This window comes from Anabas testudineus, chromosome 7, assembly GCF_900324465.2.
Source record: "Anabas testudineus chromosome 7, fAnaTes1.2, whole genome shotgun sequence".
NCBI classification, from domain to species: domain Eukaryota; kingdom Metazoa; phylum Chordata; class Actinopteri; order Anabantiformes; family Anabantidae; genus Anabas; species Anabas testudineus.
The window spans coordinates 21,764,532-21,785,413 of NC_046616.1; the positions used below are offsets into that span (position 1 = coordinate 21,764,532).

At 40.6% G+C, this 20,882-nt stretch overlaps 1 protein-coding gene across 6 annotated transcripts in view; it reads left to right on the forward strand.

Moving 5' to 3' along the window:
- The window catches only part of plekhg5b (pleckstrin homology domain containing, family G (with RhoGef domain) member 5b), a 61,284-nt gene that overhangs the window by 15,915 nt on the left and 24,487 nt on the right, over positions 1 to 20,882 (forward strand). For 2 of the 6 annotated variants that reach the window (XM_026368264.1, XM_026368263.2), the window contains exon 2: positions 562 to 638. In XM_026368264.1, the coding sequence (XP_026224049.1) occupies positions 562 to 638 (77 nt within the window). Of the gene's footprint in view, positions 1 to 561; positions 639 to 11,610; positions 11,863 to 12,628; positions 12,706 to 13,220; positions 13,240 to 20,174; positions 20,402 to 20,882 lie in introns of those variants that run through there. The other 4 variants (XM_026368265.2, XM_026368266.2, XM_026368267.2 and 1 more) reach the window with 4 other exon arrangements.

Consider the following 20,882-nt stretch of genomic DNA (forward strand, 5'->3'; position numbering starts at 1 on the left):
GTGTACATGTAGATGTAAACACTGCCTTTTATCATGCCCTCAATACATCGTTGGCCAACTATTCAAGTCGATTTTACTGGTTTATTTGACAGCGGTGATTTGTTATTGTGGAATGGAGTACAGTGAGCTTACCCTCTATGAGTGCACTTTTGAAAAAACACCAGAATTGGGAGCTTCCTCTCATTCGCTCCATTGTCTTCATGTCTCTAGCTGTTTTTCATTTCTCTCTGATCTCCTCCCAACAAAACACCCCACCCTCTTCCCTCTGTTGACCTTTTCTTCAAGAAATCTCTTTAAGCAAAGATCTTTTCATTTCATGACATAACTTCTTGCGCTCTTATTGTGTGTGAGTGTTTCTTGTGCTCATAGCCGCTCTCCCTCCCTCTTTTTTGCTCTGTCCTAAGATAAACACAGGCAGTGACTTCAGTCTCTGTGTCTACATTGTGTTTTTACAGCTTTACCAAGAAAGGTGTGTTAATGGATGTGTGGCTGGCTGGGTGGTTGAGTTGGAGTTTTAGTGATAAAGTGAGATGTCATGTTGACTTGTATGTTCTGTTTCAGATGACAAGCCTGTTCAGGAGGAAGACTGGGTGGTGTGCCAGCACCCTGAGTGTCCTGAGCACCGGAGGGCCTCTAAGGTAAGATCCTTTTGCGCCTCAAAGAAAATGTGTGCAGAGACTCATTTCACTGATACCCCTTTTTGACCAATACTAACATGGAGCTAAATCTGTATTGGTGGTAGTGCTGGTTCAGTTGGTGTACAAGCCTTTTAAGAACTGGATTGCTTTTCCAGTGGCTTGAGAGCCACGTCATTATGCCACTGTACGCATCTGCATGCGTCTCTGCTTTCACAGCAACATTAAAATCAAGCACTACCAACATCACTATTAACATTGTAAGCATACACTTATGTCCAACGCATTTGCGCTGTTAGTTGAAGTCACTATGGACAGTGATTACATTCGATAAGAAATGTAACATGTTCAATTCTTGTTACCACTAAAGCCTTTGTTAACTTAAGCCTCAAATAGATAGTAATAATAATTTTGTGAAATCACTTGTAAATGTTTGGTTTGTTAGAAAAGAATCAAACCAGTTACACAGACACAAACTATTGTATTTTTATCCACACTAAACCTTGTGATGTGTAACAGCTTTGGAACAAATAGACATTATGTAGTCCTGATAGGTCCTGATATAGGCATCAGATCAATAAAAGCATTATTAGGGCAGTTACAAGCAGTGTGTCATTTGCAGGACTTGCTTGTGCCTGAAACTCCAAAATTAGCAGAAAGTAATATTACGTCAAGACTGAATATGCAATAGCTTTTAAGTCAAGACAGTATCATCTTTAGTATATGGCTATAACTCCTGTTCTTCCCTCTAGGCTTTTGACCCCAGTTGGATGTAGCCAGAGGTTATTGCATCTCTGTTGTGTGAGTGTATCAGGTGTTATAAGGGGCATGAGTGTTGGGTCACTGTGTATAGCCACCAGTCTGTGAAATGAATTATTCTTTTGAAGCCACTGCTTTCTGGAAATGGGAGTCTGGCCAGATGACCAAGGCAAACCAACATAGTGTCTGGTCTGTTGGTCGGCCTCTTTGTTGTTTTGGTTTGCCGGTTCTGCCCCCAAGTCTCCCTCCTGCCACTAGAGCTGGGTATTATTAATAGTCATACTAATAATAATTGATACTTTATTCATCCCCTTGGGGAAATTCTTTGTGGACAGACTGCCTACTCAATTCAATTCAATACAATTTTATTTGTATAGTGCCAATTTACAACAGAAGTTATCTCAAGGCACTTTACAGTGTAAGGTTTAAGACCTTACAGAAAATATTTATACAAAAAATTATAGAGAAAACCCAACAATCCCATTTGAGCAAGCTTTAGGCAACAGTGGAGAGGAAAAACTCCCTTTAGAGGAAGAAACCTCCAGCAGAACCAGGCTCATAGTGGGCGGCCATCTGCCTCGACCGGTTGGGGTGAGTGGAAAGAGAAGAGAGAAAAGAACAGCAGGCAATAAAGACAACAACAAGCATCAAGAACATTGGGCAGATGAACTGGATTCTGGAGATATACAGCTCCAGGCCAAGGATACCTGCAGAAAAGTACAGAGGGAGGGAGACAGAGAGGAGGAAACACAACTAAAAGAGAGGGAAGACACAAAGTTAATGACATGCAATGGTGACATTTGCATTGATACAGGAGAAAGGAGAGAGGAGAGGAGCTCAGTTTATCAGTAGAGGTCCCCCAGCAGAATAACCTATATCAGCATAACTAAGAGATGGTTCAGAGTCACCTGATCCATCTCTAACTATAAGCTTTATAAAAAAGGAAAGTTTTAAGTCTAGTCTTAAATGTAGAGATGGTGTCTGCCTCCCGAACCTGAACTGGGAGCTGGTTCCACAGGAGAGGGGCTTGGTAGCTAAAGGCTCTGCCTCCCATTCTACATTTGGAAACTCTAGGAACCACAAGTAAACCTGCAGTCTGAGAACGGAGAGTTCTGCTTGGAAGATAAGGAACTATGAGGTCTTTGAGATAAGATGGAGCCTGATTATTAAGGGATTTATAAGTTAGGAGAAGAATTTTAAATTCAATTCTGGATTTAACAGGGAGCCAATGGAGAGAAGCTAACGTTGGAGAAATATGATCTCTCTTGCTTATTCCAGTCAGAACTCTGGCTGCAGCATTTTGGACTAACCGGAGGCTCTTTAATGAGTTATTGGGACATCCCATTAATAATGAATTACAATAGTCCAGTCTGGAAGTAACAAATGCATGGACTAGTTTTTCAGCATCACTTTGGGACAGGATGCTCCTAATTTTAGGAATGTTTCTTAGGTGAAAAAAGGCAGTTCTAGAGATTTCTTTGATGTATGAAGTGAAGGAGATATCCTGATCAAAGATAACTCGAGGTTTTTACAGTATATGAGGCAGAACTACGTCATCAATGGTGGAGAATGTGTTTAGACCTCAGTTTGTCTCTGAGATTTTTAGGCCCCCAAACAGTATAACCTTGTCGTGTCTGGATTAGGAGAAGGACCTGGAGGCCATCCATGTCTTTATGTTTTTTACGCCTTCCTGACGTTTGACTAAATGATTAGTTTCTCCTGGTTTCATAGATAAATATAGCTGGGTGTCATCTGCATAACAATTCATGAAGTCATTGCTGCTGAGAGTTGAGGGAATGCATATGGAGAGGGATGTGTTATATATAGTCTTTCTCCATGGTAACAGAGAATACTAAAGTGGGGAAAGAGAGAGTGAAAGAGCTTAACCTGAGCTGTTCTCTTTCTGCTAGTCCCATTATTGAATCTTCCAACCACAGGTTTCCTGAAGGACAGAAGCACTTGAAACTCTCTGGCCCCTTGTTTTATGAATGAGCTTGAACGATATTATCAAGATATGTGTGTTGTATGTATTTTTATTTATGTTTCCTGCTTTGGCAAAGGAGGGAAGCACTGTCTCCTTGGTCAGGGTCAAGGTTGATGTTCCTATGTAAAGGAATTAGGGAAAGACCTATTTCCCAGTGTGGACTGGGATAGACAGACAGAGGGAAGTACAAGCTCAGGTTGTGTTTACATGCCACAGTGTCTTAGTTTGTATCAAAGAACCTTTTCTGAAAAGCCCGTCTAAAGCCTTATTCATTTTTTTCAAACCAGTATTTGATGTTTACATCTTCAAAATATGTTCCTTAATGTGTATGTACAGGAAGTCTAGTCACTCATCAACTATCAGCTATTCATACAAAGCTACAAAGATTTTCAAAGTTTAAGTAACCATATATGTATGGAAAAACTACTTGGAGCTGCTTTCTATGTAAACAGTTTTCAGCTCTTTCGTTGATTAGGGCAGAGACACATTGAAGTTTGTGCTGTAAAACCAAAACAATCAGCTGAAAGGCGCCACAGAGCTTCACAGAGCTAAGGGTACTTAAATCATCAGGTGATTATTCTGTGTGGGTTCTTCACAATGAGCAAACCCTTTCACATTCATTCATAGGTGCCTTTAGCAACAGGGCATTTTTATTATAGCACCTTTTAAACCATTTTACTGTGGTAATGAAATTAATGACTGGTTTTCAAGGTCAAACTTTTAGACTCAACAGTTCAGCTTTGACAGTTTAGTCTGAACCTGTTGGATAGAGGTGTAATTATACTACTAACAAGTGTTTCCTATTAAAACAATAGGAAGTATGAACACTGAGACAGGTTTCAGTGTTGTGATTGCTGTAATATTTTCTTCTGTTTGTACAGACCTATAAGTAATTCCTCCACAAGATGCTAACTATGTAAGTGAAGGTGGGGGGGGGGGGGGGGGGGGGGGGGGGGGGGCAAAAGCCACAGTCCTCAATCTTGAAAAACATCTGAAATGTTTATATGAAGACAGTGTAAGGGTTTGACCTTCTGAATTACTCACATAGTAATAGTTTTCTTCCACAGTTGTAGCCTTATTAGTCCAAAACAGAGGTTTTGCACAACCGAGACATGACACAGGATCAGAGTCAGGTCAGGTCTATTTTTACTCCCACGGCTCTCAGTTCAGGTCTGTGAACACTATGTCCATGGCTGTTTGTTGATTGATTTAATTAACTAGCATTAGCATTGGGTCTAATTATATAAGGTTCCAGTCAGATCTGGCTTTTCTCAGATCCCCCTTGAATTGGGTCTCTCTTTTTTGAAAACAAATTTATGCTTGTTGTGTTTGGGTTCATTTTCCACAGGTCCAAGAAGCCCTTCAATGCAAAATTTCCTCCCCTTTTTGTAAAGATTCTTTCTTCTATAGCTCAACAGGGAGTCAGTGTCCAGGGAAACACAAGGGAAGTGTGAAAAGGATTTTTACACTGTAAAGACTAAAAAAGATGCCCACTTGATTTAATAAACTCAGAGGGTGTAAACCTCATGTTAGCTTTAGATACACCTCTAAATGCATTTTGGCACAGAACAATAATCCAGAAGCAACCTTTTTATGGTCAGTATGAGCAGGAGGAACGATTACAGCAAGTAAAGACACAAACCTGTCCTTTATGTCTATTTTGATTCAATGACCCTAAACCATGACTAGTTATCAAGATGTCTCACAGACACTCTATTTTTAGGAAACACTTCTTTTCTGTTTACCTAAGCAAGAATGCAGAAAACATTCATGTATGACCAGTTGTAGGTTCATCAGTTGCCTTTCGAACCACAAATTTATCATGACACATTTGCTTGTTTTACTCTAGGTCTTTATTGCTCAACTCAGTGATGATCCCAGTAAAAACAGAATATCCCAAGATGTCACAATCTTACCATTTCTTGTTATTTAAGTACTTTGAGAGAGTGTGTCATGCTAGTTTTGGCATTTTTAGTGCAGTACAGTGCACTCCTTTCTGTCTGTGGGTTTTTCATGCAACTTTTATGACAGTTGCTCAATAGTGACACATACGGGGTTGCCTGTAACAAGCTTTAAACAGCAGGGGGCAATGTCACGGCAACTGTGACCTGATAGGGTTCACTCTGCTGCTTACTCACCGAGTGTGCTCCACAAATGAGAGACGCATTGCGAGGAAAAGCAGAACATAAATATATCACTTGCCTCTCAACCACTCCACCCACTAAACAGATTTAGATGCATCAAAGAAAATGTTTTTGCTTGGAAAACATTAAACTTTTATATTTCTCTGGAAGGGTTTTTGAAGTAGTCTGAGTAGTACCTTTGATATAGCGGCTTGGCAAGAGGACACAGAGCAGACACAAACACAGGCTGACAGAGAGAGAGAGAGAGAGAGAGAGAGAGGCAGCTCCTGCATTGCATTTAAACCATTTTATTCCCAGACAGGGTGCTCCTCCTGCCATATCTCAGACCTGCATCTCTTCCAGTTTCAGCATGACCAGCCTGGAACCGAATGAGTGCTCACCTGCACCTTAATAACTAAAATCACACCAGGTGTTACCCTCTTTACTTCTGCTGCTGTAGCTCTGCGCTGTCACCACATTACACAACAGGTTACTGTGAGGCTTTTAGATGACTCGACAGGTCTGTTTCCAAGAGAGATTTCTGGCGTATTATTGGATACTTTGCTGTGGGTTTCTGTAAGTCGGTGGGATTTAAAGTCAGCCTGCAGGTGTCCAACTGGAAGGTAACTCTCAGTCCAGAGTTCGCTGTGGGCAGCGCTAGTCTGAGCTTGCTCCCAGGATCTAGACTCCTGCATTGAAGAGCTTATTTCTCCCCGATCCCCTCTGCCCCACCCTTCCCTCTTTGCGTCTATCTCTGTCTCCTTGATTTCCCTCCCTCCCTCTCAGCTTTGAGACAGGACCAGACAAGACAACTTGTAGGTGTGGGCTGCCTTGGCAACGGGCCCCTCCCAACCCAAACACCTGGAGGCACAGGGGTAACAGTGAAGAGAGTCAACTTGTGACAGAAAAAAGGATGAGGTGAAGTTTCAGTCAGCTGGCTTTAACTTTTGGGCATCCTCTCTTTCCTTGTACGTACGTTTGTTTGTACGTTTCCTGAGGTGGAAAAATTGATTGATTAAAAACAAAATGTTAATATTAGTGGATACAAACTCATCTTGCATATTTTCTAGAAATTCATTTACAATTCACAGTACATTTAGAAGTAATCGGAGTTGCACATCTGATTAATCTCACTCCCATTGTCTTTTTGGTTAACTTCCATTCTTGTTTTGTTTTTGGGTTTTTTTGCTCCTTTTTCCTCTTTCTCATGTCCCCATTCAGTCACATATTAATAGAGTAATTACAGTAGTTATATTAATCATATTAATCAGACCAGCACTGACGCACTGCTGTGATATACCTCGCTTCACAATCACTTCATTACTAAGCGGTTGAATCATTGGAACTGTGTCTTGTTGCTGTTTTGGTTGTCATATTAGACTTTTATTGTGTCTTTCTTTTCCTTTTTTTACCGAGTACAGACACACTTGATCTACTGATGTAACATTGCTTTCTGTCCCAGTGATTTACTTGGGCAAACATCTCACCTAACTCACACTGACAGGGACCTGCTAAGGCTGCTTGGTAAACGCCCTTATTGGGCTGGGTGCCCACTTTGAGTATATATTAAGGGACTAAAGGGTAGAAGTTGTTAGGTGCTATTTCCTGGTAGCGATAGATCATGTCCTAGATATCGTGCAGTTACACTAACACCCAGCATGATTGTAGTGCATCCTTAATGATTGTAGTGTATGCTTTAGAGATTCACTTTTTCTGCAAGGGGGAGGCAGTTTGTCATCCAGCATATATGGACTGAAAGCTATTTAAAACTCTCAATCGCTTTCATCATGTTCAAAAAATAAACTGTCACAGCTGAGTGGGAAAATAAAGTATATACAGCAGTTTTGCTGTATATACTGCTAGCTACCTACATGCACTTCTCACAGTACATTAGTAACTTTTCTAACTTTCCTTCATTGCAGAGCCTTTAAACGAGTTTTTCTTGTGGAAAAATTACCTCAGCTATAACTTCTTGGAAAGTTTACTTTATGAAGTAATACAAGCCTACTAATCGAGATCTGCAATTCACTGATGACTCTGGAGTCACATGGACATTACGGGGCTTGAGGAAAAGTTACTTAATCATTTTTCAACACAAACAGACTGCTGCTGAGAAACTTTGGCTTTAATTTGTTTATTAAAGGAAGGGTGAGCGTGCCTTTCGTTCTCTGCATCACGTTCACATGCTTCTGCTGCCCAGTAGACTGATTTTCTGCTGCTAGATTCACTTGAAGTCACTCTTGTTTTTTAATGAAGCAACTGAAATTATGGAGGCATTATATACTTGAACAAATAGAAAGCATTCACTGGAGTACTCTGTGACTCATTGTATCAGCGTCAGACAGTACACTCAGTCCTTGTTAGGCTATGGATGCAATTCCTGCTCCTTCAGAGTTTGGCAAGTCTCACTCCTACACTTTAATTGATGGGCTACTATAAATCAGCCAGCACATGTTGTTTTGTATGTTGATTCAATATAGTGTATTTAACTTCTTATTTATACAGAACACAAATATCATCATAGGCTTTCTCCATACATGTCAGTTTTGAACTACACAAGAGAGATTTCTGACAATTTATAAATGTTTCCGCTTTGTCCAATGATTTAAAACAATTTGACTACAGGGGCCAGGATAAACCAAAGGTTCAGTCACTGGCCCAGTTGGCTGACAGGCCACACAATGTATCCAGCTTTAATTAACCTGTAAACTATTCAGTAAAGCTGAAATGCATTCAAAAGTCATTAAAATGCTGCTTGCTGTTACTGATCTATCTGGAAGGATGACCTCAGGCAGCTCCTACGTAAACTTTGCGTGTATCACTTGATGGGAAAATGCACACTAGATCAGACTGGCTGGCCATGTTCTGCATTACAACATGATGTTCTTGATTCACTATTAATCATCTTCCTGGGATTTAAGTCTGCATAAACCAGAACATAAACAAACAAAAACTACAGCTGTGAAATTCCAAATACAGCCATTTAAGACAGGTTAAGAAGGAGTTTTGTTTACTTTATATTTCTGATGCAGTAATCACCTTATGACTATGTAACAGTGTGAACTCACAGTAGGGTGAGTTGTCACCACCCCTTCACCTCGAGACATCTCAAATACATAAATCATTTTACTTCATTGGAAGACTTGAATTCTTCATCTGTGTTGCTCATAAACAGCCCTTTCGTTGAATGCCACATGCCTGCCAACATATCTCCATGCTGATGTGGACATTTATTCTCTAGTGGTTTAAGACTGTGGATCTCAGCTCCCTCTTGGACAGACACACATAGACTGCAGCAAACCCATCAACGCGTCCTCCGCTCGTCTGGCAAGAGAAGCCAGTGACTCATTTTACGTCAGGTACTAGTTACCTTCCCCTTGATGGAAAGGTAATATAACAAGAGGTGAAGACGTTGTTTGATGGTTTTGTCTTTGGGAAAATTATAATAGTAAAATTTATTTTCCTTTATAGCTAAAATAATAGTTTAAAAGAGACATTGCTGTGTAAGGGCCTGCTCATAGTATGTCCAAACTAGTTTCAAAGATGCCTTGTCCTACCATGTTGGAAGCCAGATGCCTTTATAGTCAATCTGAATAGTCACACTGGACGATAAAGCTGTTCTAAGTCCTGTTTAGGCAGAAATCCTGATATGTTGATATGTTAGGGGACTTTGGTTATTTACATTAAAAGAGGCGGGGCGTTTAAAGTGATGTCCAACATGCACATAAAATGCATTGGAAATTTGAAACTTACTTGTGTTTCTTTATAAACAGTACTGGGTGAATTGGGTATTGATCAATCTGCACATTCCTGACATGATTTGGACTCTAATTTGTCTGTTAATGACTGATGTTAATGAATATGGTCTCTGGTTCCTGCAACTACTGCGTCTGCATGATAAGATGTACATTTGATGAGATCTAACCCCAGTGATGGAACACACATCATTACAACATCATCGGTAGAGCAGCTTTCATGTAGCTCACTGAAGAGATATAGAAAGAAACTTTAATGTGCCATCAGTCTGTAATTGGCATATGTGGCCATACACAGTAGTTAGTCTCTAAAGTCCTGTGATCAGTCATGTGCTCGTAGTACATGTAAAAGTGCACCATATCACAGACCAGACAACGTAATACCACTGAAATGTGGAACAAGCATATGCCTGTCCATTAGGTGGGTGTGGGCAGTGACGCTAGTTCAACCCCTCTGGAGCATCCTAGTCAGGAAGTAGCATCACAGCAGTTGGGGTGAATAACAGGAAGAGGGTACCTTACTGATGCTTCCGTGGAAACAACCTTGTATGAGCCGACCCATATAGCCATGGCTACAGGTTTTTTTTTAAAAAAGAGGTCTCCCCCACAACTGACGAGATGGGCTGAGAAAACAGCCCATCCAAATCCCTCATGTGAAGAATCTTTTCATGGCAAACCCCACTAATTGTTAGTTTGCTCTGAGTGTTTTGAGAATGTAAACAACCGCTGCTTAATGAAATGCTCTGAGAATGGCAATCTGCACAGCTCAGCTTAGTTAGAGAGGCGATAATAAGCTTTGAGAAGTCTCCCATTTAGAACATGTTATTATAGCAATGGAAGCATGTATAAGGCTCCATCTGAAAATCACTTAACTGAAGCCAGCCTCGAAACCGTGGAAGTTCCAGCAGCATCATAGGTGAAATATTTGGCTTTAATCCAATTTCCTACAAGTCGTTTTCTCACAACACTTGTTCGTTGTTTGTTATCCATGCTCACATTTCCCTTTGTCTTCCCCCCTGGAAGACTCAAAAGAATTCAGAGCTTGTGGTGATAGAGGGGTTAATGCCAAGGTCATGCGTCAAGGAAAGGTTACTCGTGTGCAGGCCCCCGATCTCTACTCCAACAATAGTGGAGTCTAATCCTTCAGGGTAATTGCATTGCTGCTGTCCACTCTTTTAAATATATTCTCCCCTAATTAAGGCAGGCAGTGGGGGCAGGGGGGGGGGACAGGGATTCAACAGGTCATTTTGTTTTGAAGACACAGGACAAGAAAAAATGTGGTATTACAAATTAAGACCTATTCCCCTCAGTCAGTTTACCCCACCCACAGCTCCTCTCATTCCGAACATGTGGCCCCCAGCCTCTGGGGTCTGAATTGTTTTTCTGGCATGGCTAATTGCAGGGGATTTAAACACGGTTCATCTCTCTAACCTGAATGACAAAAGAACAGAGAGGAGAGGGCTGAGCGTTTGCAGTCAGTGCAACAGACTGTAACGCACACACACCACATCACACCACAGTAAATTTACAGAAAAATGATTGAAAACCGTATTAAATTAATATGCATTTATTTAATTAATTATTAAATTAAAAGTAAAATCCATGTTTCTGCTGAACATGCTTCACACTGTTTATTTGTCCTATTATTGATTTATTAAATTTCTTTTCTCAATTCATCATTTAAATGTCATAAAGGAGTAAAACAGCTTTTCAGATCTCAGATCCAACCACAGCCTAAAACAATAACAACAACAAAAACAATTTCATTTACTATTATAAACGATTTGAGAAGCTAGAACCACCAAATGTTTGACTTCTTGATTATCAACATAGTTTTTTCATGATGTACGTCTGATATCACATGATATGATATGATACAAACTCCCCCTACAACATATTGTTTTCAACTGTTGTCCTTTGTTGGGGTAAGGTACATACCATATGTATGCTCATACTTTGTCGTGTGTTAGTTGCATAAACAGATTTAGTTCCCTCTATTTCTCTTGTCAGCACATTTAAAAGAAGCTGAACTCATCTGGCCTTCTGTCTCTTTAGGGTCAGAGTTCACACGAAGGACTAAATCAAGCCGGAGAGTTTAGCACAGACCTAAATAAGAAAAAGAATAAACATGATTGCTTAAACTTTTCGTTACACCTGCATGAGCTGACGTATCAAAGACACACTCGTCACGTGCAAACTTTTTAAGGAGAAAAGAGATGAGCTTCAGTGGGAATTTTGTATGAGTCAGCCAGGATGTGTGTGAGCTTGTGGGAGTGTGATTGGAGATAGGCGGGGTTGACGTTTTTTTGTGCATGTATGTGTGTCTTCACAGTTGACTACTGTAGTAAACAGAGCGAGCCTCTCAGCTTTAATCATATTTTTTCAATCCCACCGTATGTTAGGTCAACACCGCTGTTTTCCCCCTGAATCTTGGGATTATTTCAGGAACTGACACACGCTCACCTGAGGCACTTCAGAACGAGTTTGGTTTAGAGCTGGGACTAAGAGTCATTCACAGTCTAAAGGATCTGGGAGATATTAATTAGTTCTTGCACTGAAACTCGAAGGGCTTCCTTCCGTGAACTTGGAGTTTTTTTCCATGGCAGGTAAATCTTTTTTTTTTTTTTTTGTCACTTTTATTAAAGAAAATACTGTAGAATCTGACCTATCGACCTATCTTGGGTTAGCTGAGAGTGTATTACTGGCTTCTAGAAACGCTTTGCATTAGTATTAATTATCTGTTACAGCAAAGATTTGATGAACTAAACTAATGATTACTAGTGAAGAAGACAATGATTTTCTCAGTTTCAGCCTTGTGTCTACAAAGTGCTTCTCATGGTTCTCTAGAGCTCTAGGTGACTTTCCAAATGTTTTGTTTGTTTCAACCAAAGTGAACTTTTACTGAAAAACAAGGAAACAGCTGATTCTCACATTAGAGGCTCTATAAACAGTTGTAGTTCAGTTGTCCATTGATTAATTCATGCATTCATACTGTTTTCTGCCTATTTGAGGAGGCTCTGAAAGTAGCACGCATTCACATCTGTGCAGACTAGCTCTTTAAACTCTAATTTTCCTCCTATGTCTGCATATTTCACATCTGCTTTCTATATCAACAGATCAGTGTGCCCCCTGGCAAACACCAGCATTCACTTCTTTCCATATTCCCTATAACAAATTGGAAGTTTGGTTTCCAAGTCGTCACTTCCCATGTCATAGTCTGACATGACACACACTCGACATGTGGGCAAATTTGTATTCAGTTGAAGTTTCAATTTAACTTTGAATCACTTCCTCCTTTTTTGGTCTTGTTCACCGGCTTCCTGTCTGTCTCCTTCTCCTAACCTGAAGCTATGGAAAGGAGGGCTGGTTGCGTCATAGTCCAGCCAGCCTTGCCTGAGACAGCAGTCAGTACACTTGACTTTGTTAGAGCAGAAAGAGACCAGCTGCCGGTGAGTGGTGCTTTTCTCTTGTAGTGTTATTGATCAGCTTGAAGCAAACAGCGTTAAGCCTGGCTGTGTTAATTCTTTAGGTCTAAGAGGATTTTTCTCTCCTTAAGAGGCAGGTTGTGTGTTTGTTGTTCGTCTCTGTGACACTGTGACAGTGGCATGTGTCATTTGGGTGTCATATAAATATTTGACCGCTCTGCTGGGGTTGGGTTGACTTGTGTTTCAGCTGATGTAGATCTGAAAAGAGATCTGCTTTTGCTTTAAAAAGTATCCACTTAGGCAAAGGGGTTGTGAAAAATTAGGAGGTAATATTTTTCTTGTGCAAACGTTGGTGCATGTTGAAACATAACTTTCTGTGGAATGCATAGACTACTTTGGCAAAAAAAAAAAAAAAAAAGACACACTACAGTATTTCCTGGGAGCTTGTTGGCTCCTGAGTGTCTTATTTTCTGTAGCAAATGATCAGACTTGAAAGCGTTTGAGCCGTCAGATGGACCTTTGTGCAGTGTCCAGTTTTTTTGTGTGGGATCCGATAAGGTAGGGAGAGGAGATAAAGTTGTAACAAAGGTTGTAAATAGATGCACCATCAACTCAGCCATTTACTGATGAGTTAATGAATAGTTAGAGTGAACATACCTGCAATATGCATATTTGTTAGAAGGAGAGAAAAATGTAAATGTTGTATTTTCTAATGGACTCGAAACTGGATTACTGACCTAAGCATGGGCCCAGGGGCTCTATGACATGACTGTTAATATTTCTTTTTTGACTGTACTCAAAACAAGAAATATTGTATTAAGAAATACTGTTTGAATGTACTCAGCTAAACTGAAAGGGCACAAAAAGATCACAAAGAAACTATGAAAACAAATGCAAAAATGACAATAACTCGATGTAACTGGCCTGTTTTTCTTAAACTGTCGGGGCTGCAGTTAAAAACATACAAGGAGACATGACAATGAAGAGACTAAAAGTGAGTAGAAAGAGGCGAAACTAGCTACAGAATTAGATACAAAATGATTACAAAGACGTTCAAGAGCCGATAGATTACCACAGAGAGGCTAAAATGACAGTTATGAATGAGCACCAACCATCAGAAAGAAATACAAAGAGACACAACTTCATAACAATTCATTGAAGCAACTTCAAAGATGTGGAAAATGACAAGAGAAACAAAACTGCCAAAAAGACAGTGATGAAAAACTCTCCTGTGATGACTAAAAATGTTATTTCTCTCTGTTTAAGTGTGGAGGTCCTATATAGGCTATAGAACAAGTGGGGGGGTGATCCTCGTGACCTGATTCTCATAAATCCCTCCATGGCTGTGTTACAGTATCTGTTTGAAAGTGATGTCACCGCGCAGTAACACAAAATCAGCTCATTTCTCCTAATTGTGTGTGTAAAGTCTGGGAAAAACCACTTCTCTACAATCGTGTGTCACAGTGGACATTATGAAATGTTGTCTTCAGTTACACGGTCTGCAGCCTATCTGATGTCCAAATATTATCAACAAGCAAATGAGTCACACAAACTGATCTGGACTCCTTAAATCAGTCTGATATACAGGATGTGAGTTGTTTCCAGTGGGAGAGCTCCAGCTCACATTTCCACTTTGTCACATCTTGGAGATGATGTTTTCAGAGAGTTAGCATTAATTAGCTAGGTTAATAAGGTTGCTAGCTAACGCTGCTAATGTCTTCTAGGACCATTCACTGACTATTGCCAACTCAATATAAGAAATTCTGTGATAATTAGTTTAAGAAATGTACTTATATGAAAAGGTAAATATGTCAGTTATCAGTGTGAAAGGCAAGCTTGACAAGCATAGCGCAATGGGGTGTTAGCATTAACTATGTTGTAATAAGTCGCACATATTGTTTAGTATTTTAGTTACAAGTGTCCCAAGGTTGTTAGATGTAGATTAATCCTTGTAGGGATTATGATATATTCTTTTGTTTTACATTCACGTACAGATATTGGATTTCATTTGTTAAACAGCACTACTCATGCTGCATCTGATGTAGTAGATCATCACCGATTTTTTATGAACATGATGTCTGTTTGGGTAGCACACACATACACTGAACAAGTGCCTCTGTTTGAGTGAAACCATATGCGCGCGAGGCGTCAGGATTGTACTGTACCAGAATGGGGGAGACTGGTTAATGGGGAACAGGCATGCAGACAGGCAGGCAGCCTTGTTACATAAGGGCAGCAGTAAAAAGGCCAGGCACTGGCTTTCCTCCTCCTCCACCTCCTCGCCGGGCTAGAGGACAGATGGCGGTAGAAGAAAGCGATGGAGCAGCAGCGGCTCACTTCCATGCCACTCCTCGACAGATGCATTGTTTTATTTATTGAAAAAACTCAATCAGAGCCTGCCCAGACCCCCTCTTTGATCTCCTGCAGCCTTGCAGTGTTTACATGCGCTGTTTTCAATCCCACCTACTGGGCCACAGCTAATGGCAATACTGCGTAATAATTAGAAAATCAGGCTCTCTCCAGCTTCCACACTGGGCCCATATGGGCTTGTGTGCTCTGCTCCCAAGGGCACAGTAAAAATTGGCATTTAACAAAAAGGTGAAAGAAAAAGCAATGTGTAACATCTGACCTGCCTGAGTCTCTGTCAGCCCAGCGTGATGAGAAGCATGCACACACTTAGGCCTTGAAACTTTTTCTCTGAAAACCCACCGTGCTTTGTGCAGAAGCTGATGATTCTAGTTTTAATGGAGTTGGAGTAAACATGCAAGATGGTGAGTGACCAGACAAAGTTACTGCATGCAATAAATTGTTGAGGATGACAAAGTGCTTGAGAATGAAAACCATGGATGTACAGATTACCTTGGAGTATTTTTGATCTAATGAAATAAACCTCAGAAAACCTTCCCTGATCTCAGTAATTGTAATCCAGTTATATTACATGCTCTTAATTTATTACAGATCACTGCAGTCAAGTGACATCTGACATCACACACGTGAAGAATAATAAATTAAAATGCTAAGATAAGAAGTGGACTAATCAAAACAATTTAAATAACTGATCTATTTAATTCATTAAGTAAAAAAAAAAGCCAAAAATCAGCCGCAGATTTCTCAAATTTTCTTTCTAGCTTATACTGTACAACTTAAATCTGTTTAGGTTTTTAACTATTTATCTAAGTACAATTATTACAATTATTATTAGACTAAACAAAACATAAAGAATAATAATTATTTGTACACATTTAACTGTAAATATCTTCTGGAAACGAGGATAACTAGTATAGCTGTCTTCGAAATATCGTTGTGTTACAGAATTCTTTAAAAGTTGTTGTGACATTTTATTCTCTTAGCATTACCCAACATTGCTTAGCTTTAACATTATTATTGGTAAAATAAATGTTGGCATCCAAAACAAATTAAAATAGTCAATTATGATTTCTGTTTTAGCTCTGGCCAGATCAGTTCAATGTAGAACGTAAATGAAGATAAATGATGGGCAAATACTGACTAGCAGCAGTCAACAGGGAGATAGTTTTGCTTTGTTTGCTATACACATTGTATGGTGCGCACCTGTTTGTGTAGTTTCTGCAGACTCTGTGCTGTACTGTATTGATGTATGCACACAGGTCAAAGGTCAGCACATTAGTGTATTTGACTGTGAAAATGAGACTGTGGTGGAGATTTCTTCAGTCATAGACTATGAACCACTGGTGATGTGTACTTGCATGTGTCTGACTTACTTGTGTCTGGGTTACCTGTGATTAGTTGTGGTGTTGTAGACTTAGTGTATGAGTTGGTCTGCCCAAGCCCGTCTGGGTGTTCGACTGACTTCACTGCACTCGTCCCGTTTGAACAAGACCGTGCATGACTCTGCCTCATCTGCTGCAAACCAATGATTTGCATGCATAGGTGTGTGTATTGGGATGCACTTGAGCGTATTCTTTTTGTACTGTGTGAAAGATGAAGCAAAAATGATAAGGGCAGTGTTGGGTTTTTAAAAGGAGCAAATAAAAAGAAAGTGAGGTCTGACCTGAAACTGCCAACTCCTCCAGACCCACGAGTGACGTGCTGTATCGTTAATGCTAACATAACTTACTGCTGGGGAGACTCGCGTCCACTTGCCAAATCACTGATGACTTGCATGTTAGGACAGGACCTTAAAGCAGACGTTTCTGTGGGAGTGGAGTGATGGAAAGCATTAAAGTTGGCCTGTGTAATTAAACACACTGTACCTGGATGTCACCCGCAGTCTCAACAAAGACTGAAGTGCAATGAGAACTTACAGTGTCAGACAGAAAGTTGGACCCAAACAATAGCGTTCGTGCTCAACGTAACCAAACAGTGCTATCCATTGTCCCCCCCCTCCCCTCCATATGAAACTGTTGTGTTTTGTGTTGATTCAGGTTGACTTTGATTTCATGCTTTCTATAGTGTGTTTGTTTGTGTGTAGAGGTTAATGATGGCTACTTGGAACAATAACTTTAGTTTGCTCTGTGGGTGTGGGCACCACCATGACAAACAGCTGTGAGCGTGTTTTTATGCGTGCGTTGTAGTAGGACAGTACATTTGTGGGAATACAATATGTAAAACAAATATGATTTTTATGTTTTTCTATTAGATGTTGATGTGCTGTACATTAACCCCTGCCTCCTGAACCCTAATTCCACCCCTCCACATACTCACTACTAAACTATAACAAACCTGTAGCTGCCCACCTCTACCTGTTAATTCTCACCTATCATTATTTACATCTTCTTGACTGGCCTTTGGCAGTAATTCATACATCTTTAGGGTTGAGTTCTTGCTAGTTCCATTTTAAATCTAGTTCTTGGTCTTACAACATACATAGATTTTTCTTTGACATTGATGCTCCTTAATGTTTTATTATCAAAGGGCAATGAAAAAAACATACATACATACATACATACATACATACATACATACATACATCAAATCTCAAAGGAGCCCTGTGATGGATCGAGCTTGTATCACATGGAGTGAGATCTGTAATTTTTCAGTTATCGTTCCCTCAATGCATCATATAATTTCATACAAAAAGGATAGATTTTCCGGCTTGTGGAGTGCATTGCAGCCAAATTGAACTGCAACACTGTTGCTCTAAACCCACAAGTTAATCCGTTATTATAAATCATGTTCAAGATGTTTGAATCTCAGTTTAATATAACTTAGCATCAGCTGTATGAAGTAATCTTTCTTGTGCTGTTTGTGCTGAAATAACTTTAAACTTAATCAACGCACTTTTTAAGCACTTTGTAACATATGTTTAGAAAAGTGCTCTATAAATAAATTTATTATATTATTACTTTATGCTGGTGGGTACATTAGGTGCTGTAAAACCTTCATATGTCACGTGCTAGTTTTTGTGAGATTAGGTGTTAAGGGAATTATCCTGATTCATCTCAAAAGACTGCAGTCATTATCTGAAACAAGAACAGCTTTATTACAGCTGCGCAACTGGTGTGCTGTTCAATGACACAGACTTGGATCGGGCGTGCATGTTTGTGCGTGTGTGAGAGGGAAAGAGTATTGGCATGTTTGTAGGATGTGTGAAAACAAGGGTGTGCAAGCAGGTGCCACGTGGCACTTGATGTGCTAACCCGAGAAGAGGGCCACTGTGGGGCCTGTGTGTGTTCTCAGCTGTTGGGGAGGAGGATGAAGGTGGGTGTGTGTATGTGTATGTGCAGCATTTCGTCAATAGTCAATCGCGTTCCCCTCACCGAATTCCCTCACTAATCCGGACAGATCTAAGAGCAGGCATGCGGGGAGACACACGCAACACATGACACATGTAGTCTTGCACACATTCCATACTCATGCTGCATAAGGCAGGCATGGTTTCCCATCAGCTGTCCTGCACCGTCACCTTCATTTACAGTCAGCTTCGCATACACACCGCCTCGTGCTGGGATGGGAAAACTGATCCACATTCAGATCCACAAAAGGTCAGATAACGAAAGTCAAGTACCCAAGTATCAATCATCCCTCTCAACTGATAGGAATGTTCAGAATTGCAAAAATCTCCTGAGCTGAAACACTGATCTGTTAGGTGTATATCTTCAGGTATCAGTCATGAGTGTGAGATTACGGGCTTTTCTAGGTTTTATCTCAAGATTTTTTCCATTCGATGCTTTTTGATCCATGCAAATAGTCTGTTCTTCATCATGTGATGAACTTGGTCTTGGCTGAAGTATCAGATGTTTTCAGCTGCTTTAGCTGCAGCAGGAGTGCAAACGCCAAAGTTGACAGTGAGGAAGGCCTACCTATCTAGACTATTGTCTAAATATGGCATCTTATTTGCCCGGGCATCTGTCTTCACACCTCATGGCGAACATAACACCTCTGTGTGATGGGACATTTGACTGTGCTACACGAAAATGCGTGTGCATGAATAGACGTTGACTTGGCTCATGGCCTCTGTCATGAAGTTGTCTCTGTAAGTTTAGATCAGTGAGTCTGTCACAGGTGAGAGACGTCACTCCTCAAACTTGCAAACGTCATTGAGTGCAGCAATTGCGAATTATGTTGATTTTTTTACGCTACCCACAATGAGCAGGATCTCTGTTTTATAAGGAAAATAATACTCAGAGATCTAATACACTTAGATTAGGAAGTGATGCTATATTTTAGCACACATGGACAGTGAATGGATTGCAGTGACATTTTGTACTTAAAAACTTTTGTGCTTAAAATGTGTTTGTGAACGCACCCCCAATGGATGAATCAAAGCGAGTACGAAGTACGAGTATAAAGCTGTTCATCGGAAAGCAAACACAAATGCCTTTATTTTTGTTTACATTGTGATTACATTCTAATTAATACAACAGTATATACCGATCAGTGATAACATTAACATTACATGGTAGTTTAAATGTTTTGGTGGACAGGTCAGCATGATCCCTCTGACTTGCTATTGCTTAATCATAACTAATAGAACAGTGGACTAAACAATGGAAATGAATAGTAGTAATGTGGGCTTATCCCTTAACACATTTGTACTTACTGGAAGGGAGCATGTCATGCTCACTACAGTTGGTGAGGCCATATTATTTTGTTGAGCCTCATAGCTCACACACAGACTGTTGTCTCTTTCTATTTAAAACCTGTCTCTGGTTGGGGCTCTGCCTGGGTGTAGTGACCCTGTCTGCATGAATACGAGGAAGGGAGGAGTTGGTGCTGGTGGTGGCAGAAGACAAGAGAAGGAAGGGAGAGAGAAGTAAAAGAGGAGAAGACCCTGGCTGGCAGAGCAGGACTGTTAAATCTCTGCAAGACTGTCAGATGGCTTTGATAGAACACAGGCACCAATTAGGCAGCACGATTAGGGGGGCTTTGTACTTCTAAAAAGCTTCTGGATAGACCCTTCTTCCCCCTTCCTTCCTGCCTTGGGTTTACATCTATACTGCGACTCCTCACCCTTTCCTAACCTTATCCCTCCCTCTTTGCCTCCACTCCTCACCCCCTCTGTCCTCCTCCAGCCCTGCGACCCAGTCCTTACAATCTGTGATTATACCTGGCTAGACATTGAGAGGAGTGGATTAATAAGGCAGCTCGTCAGTGTGTGGCTTGACAGTGGCACGGTGCAGAGCGTGTTAGCAGACCAACGAGGTGGAAAGCTGGATGTTTATTGGGGTCCTGGCTGCCTACCGGCATGGATATGAAGCCGACTTCCACAGACTCCTGCTCCAATCTGCAGAACATAACGGTAGAGTACCAGGGATGGGGGGAAGGAGGCTAATTTGTATTCAAATCTGAAATACTTGACTGCACTTGAACTAAGGTGTATTTATGTAAATGTGGCAGCACATACTTTAATTTTAACAATGAAGATTTAACAATGTAGTTATTTAAGGAAGGCCTATACATTGTCAAGCAGTGGCGTCTACCTCTTGGATATCTGTAGCAGTTATGTTTACATGAAAGTTAGTCACCCTGTCTTGAGCACAAACCCCCATGGTGCACAAGAGCACATATTTACACACACATGCACTAACACACTGCTCCTCGTGAGTACATGGAAACAATTACAGGAAGTACATTAGCGGGACTTCTATTGTATCTCCCCATACATCCTCACTTCCTGAGTCGGGAGTGGGTGATGGCAAGTGGGGACGCAGGGTGGAGTGAGGAGATGTAGAAGATCCCCCTGCTGCTTCCCAGCTCATTGCTCAGATGAAGGAAAGAGC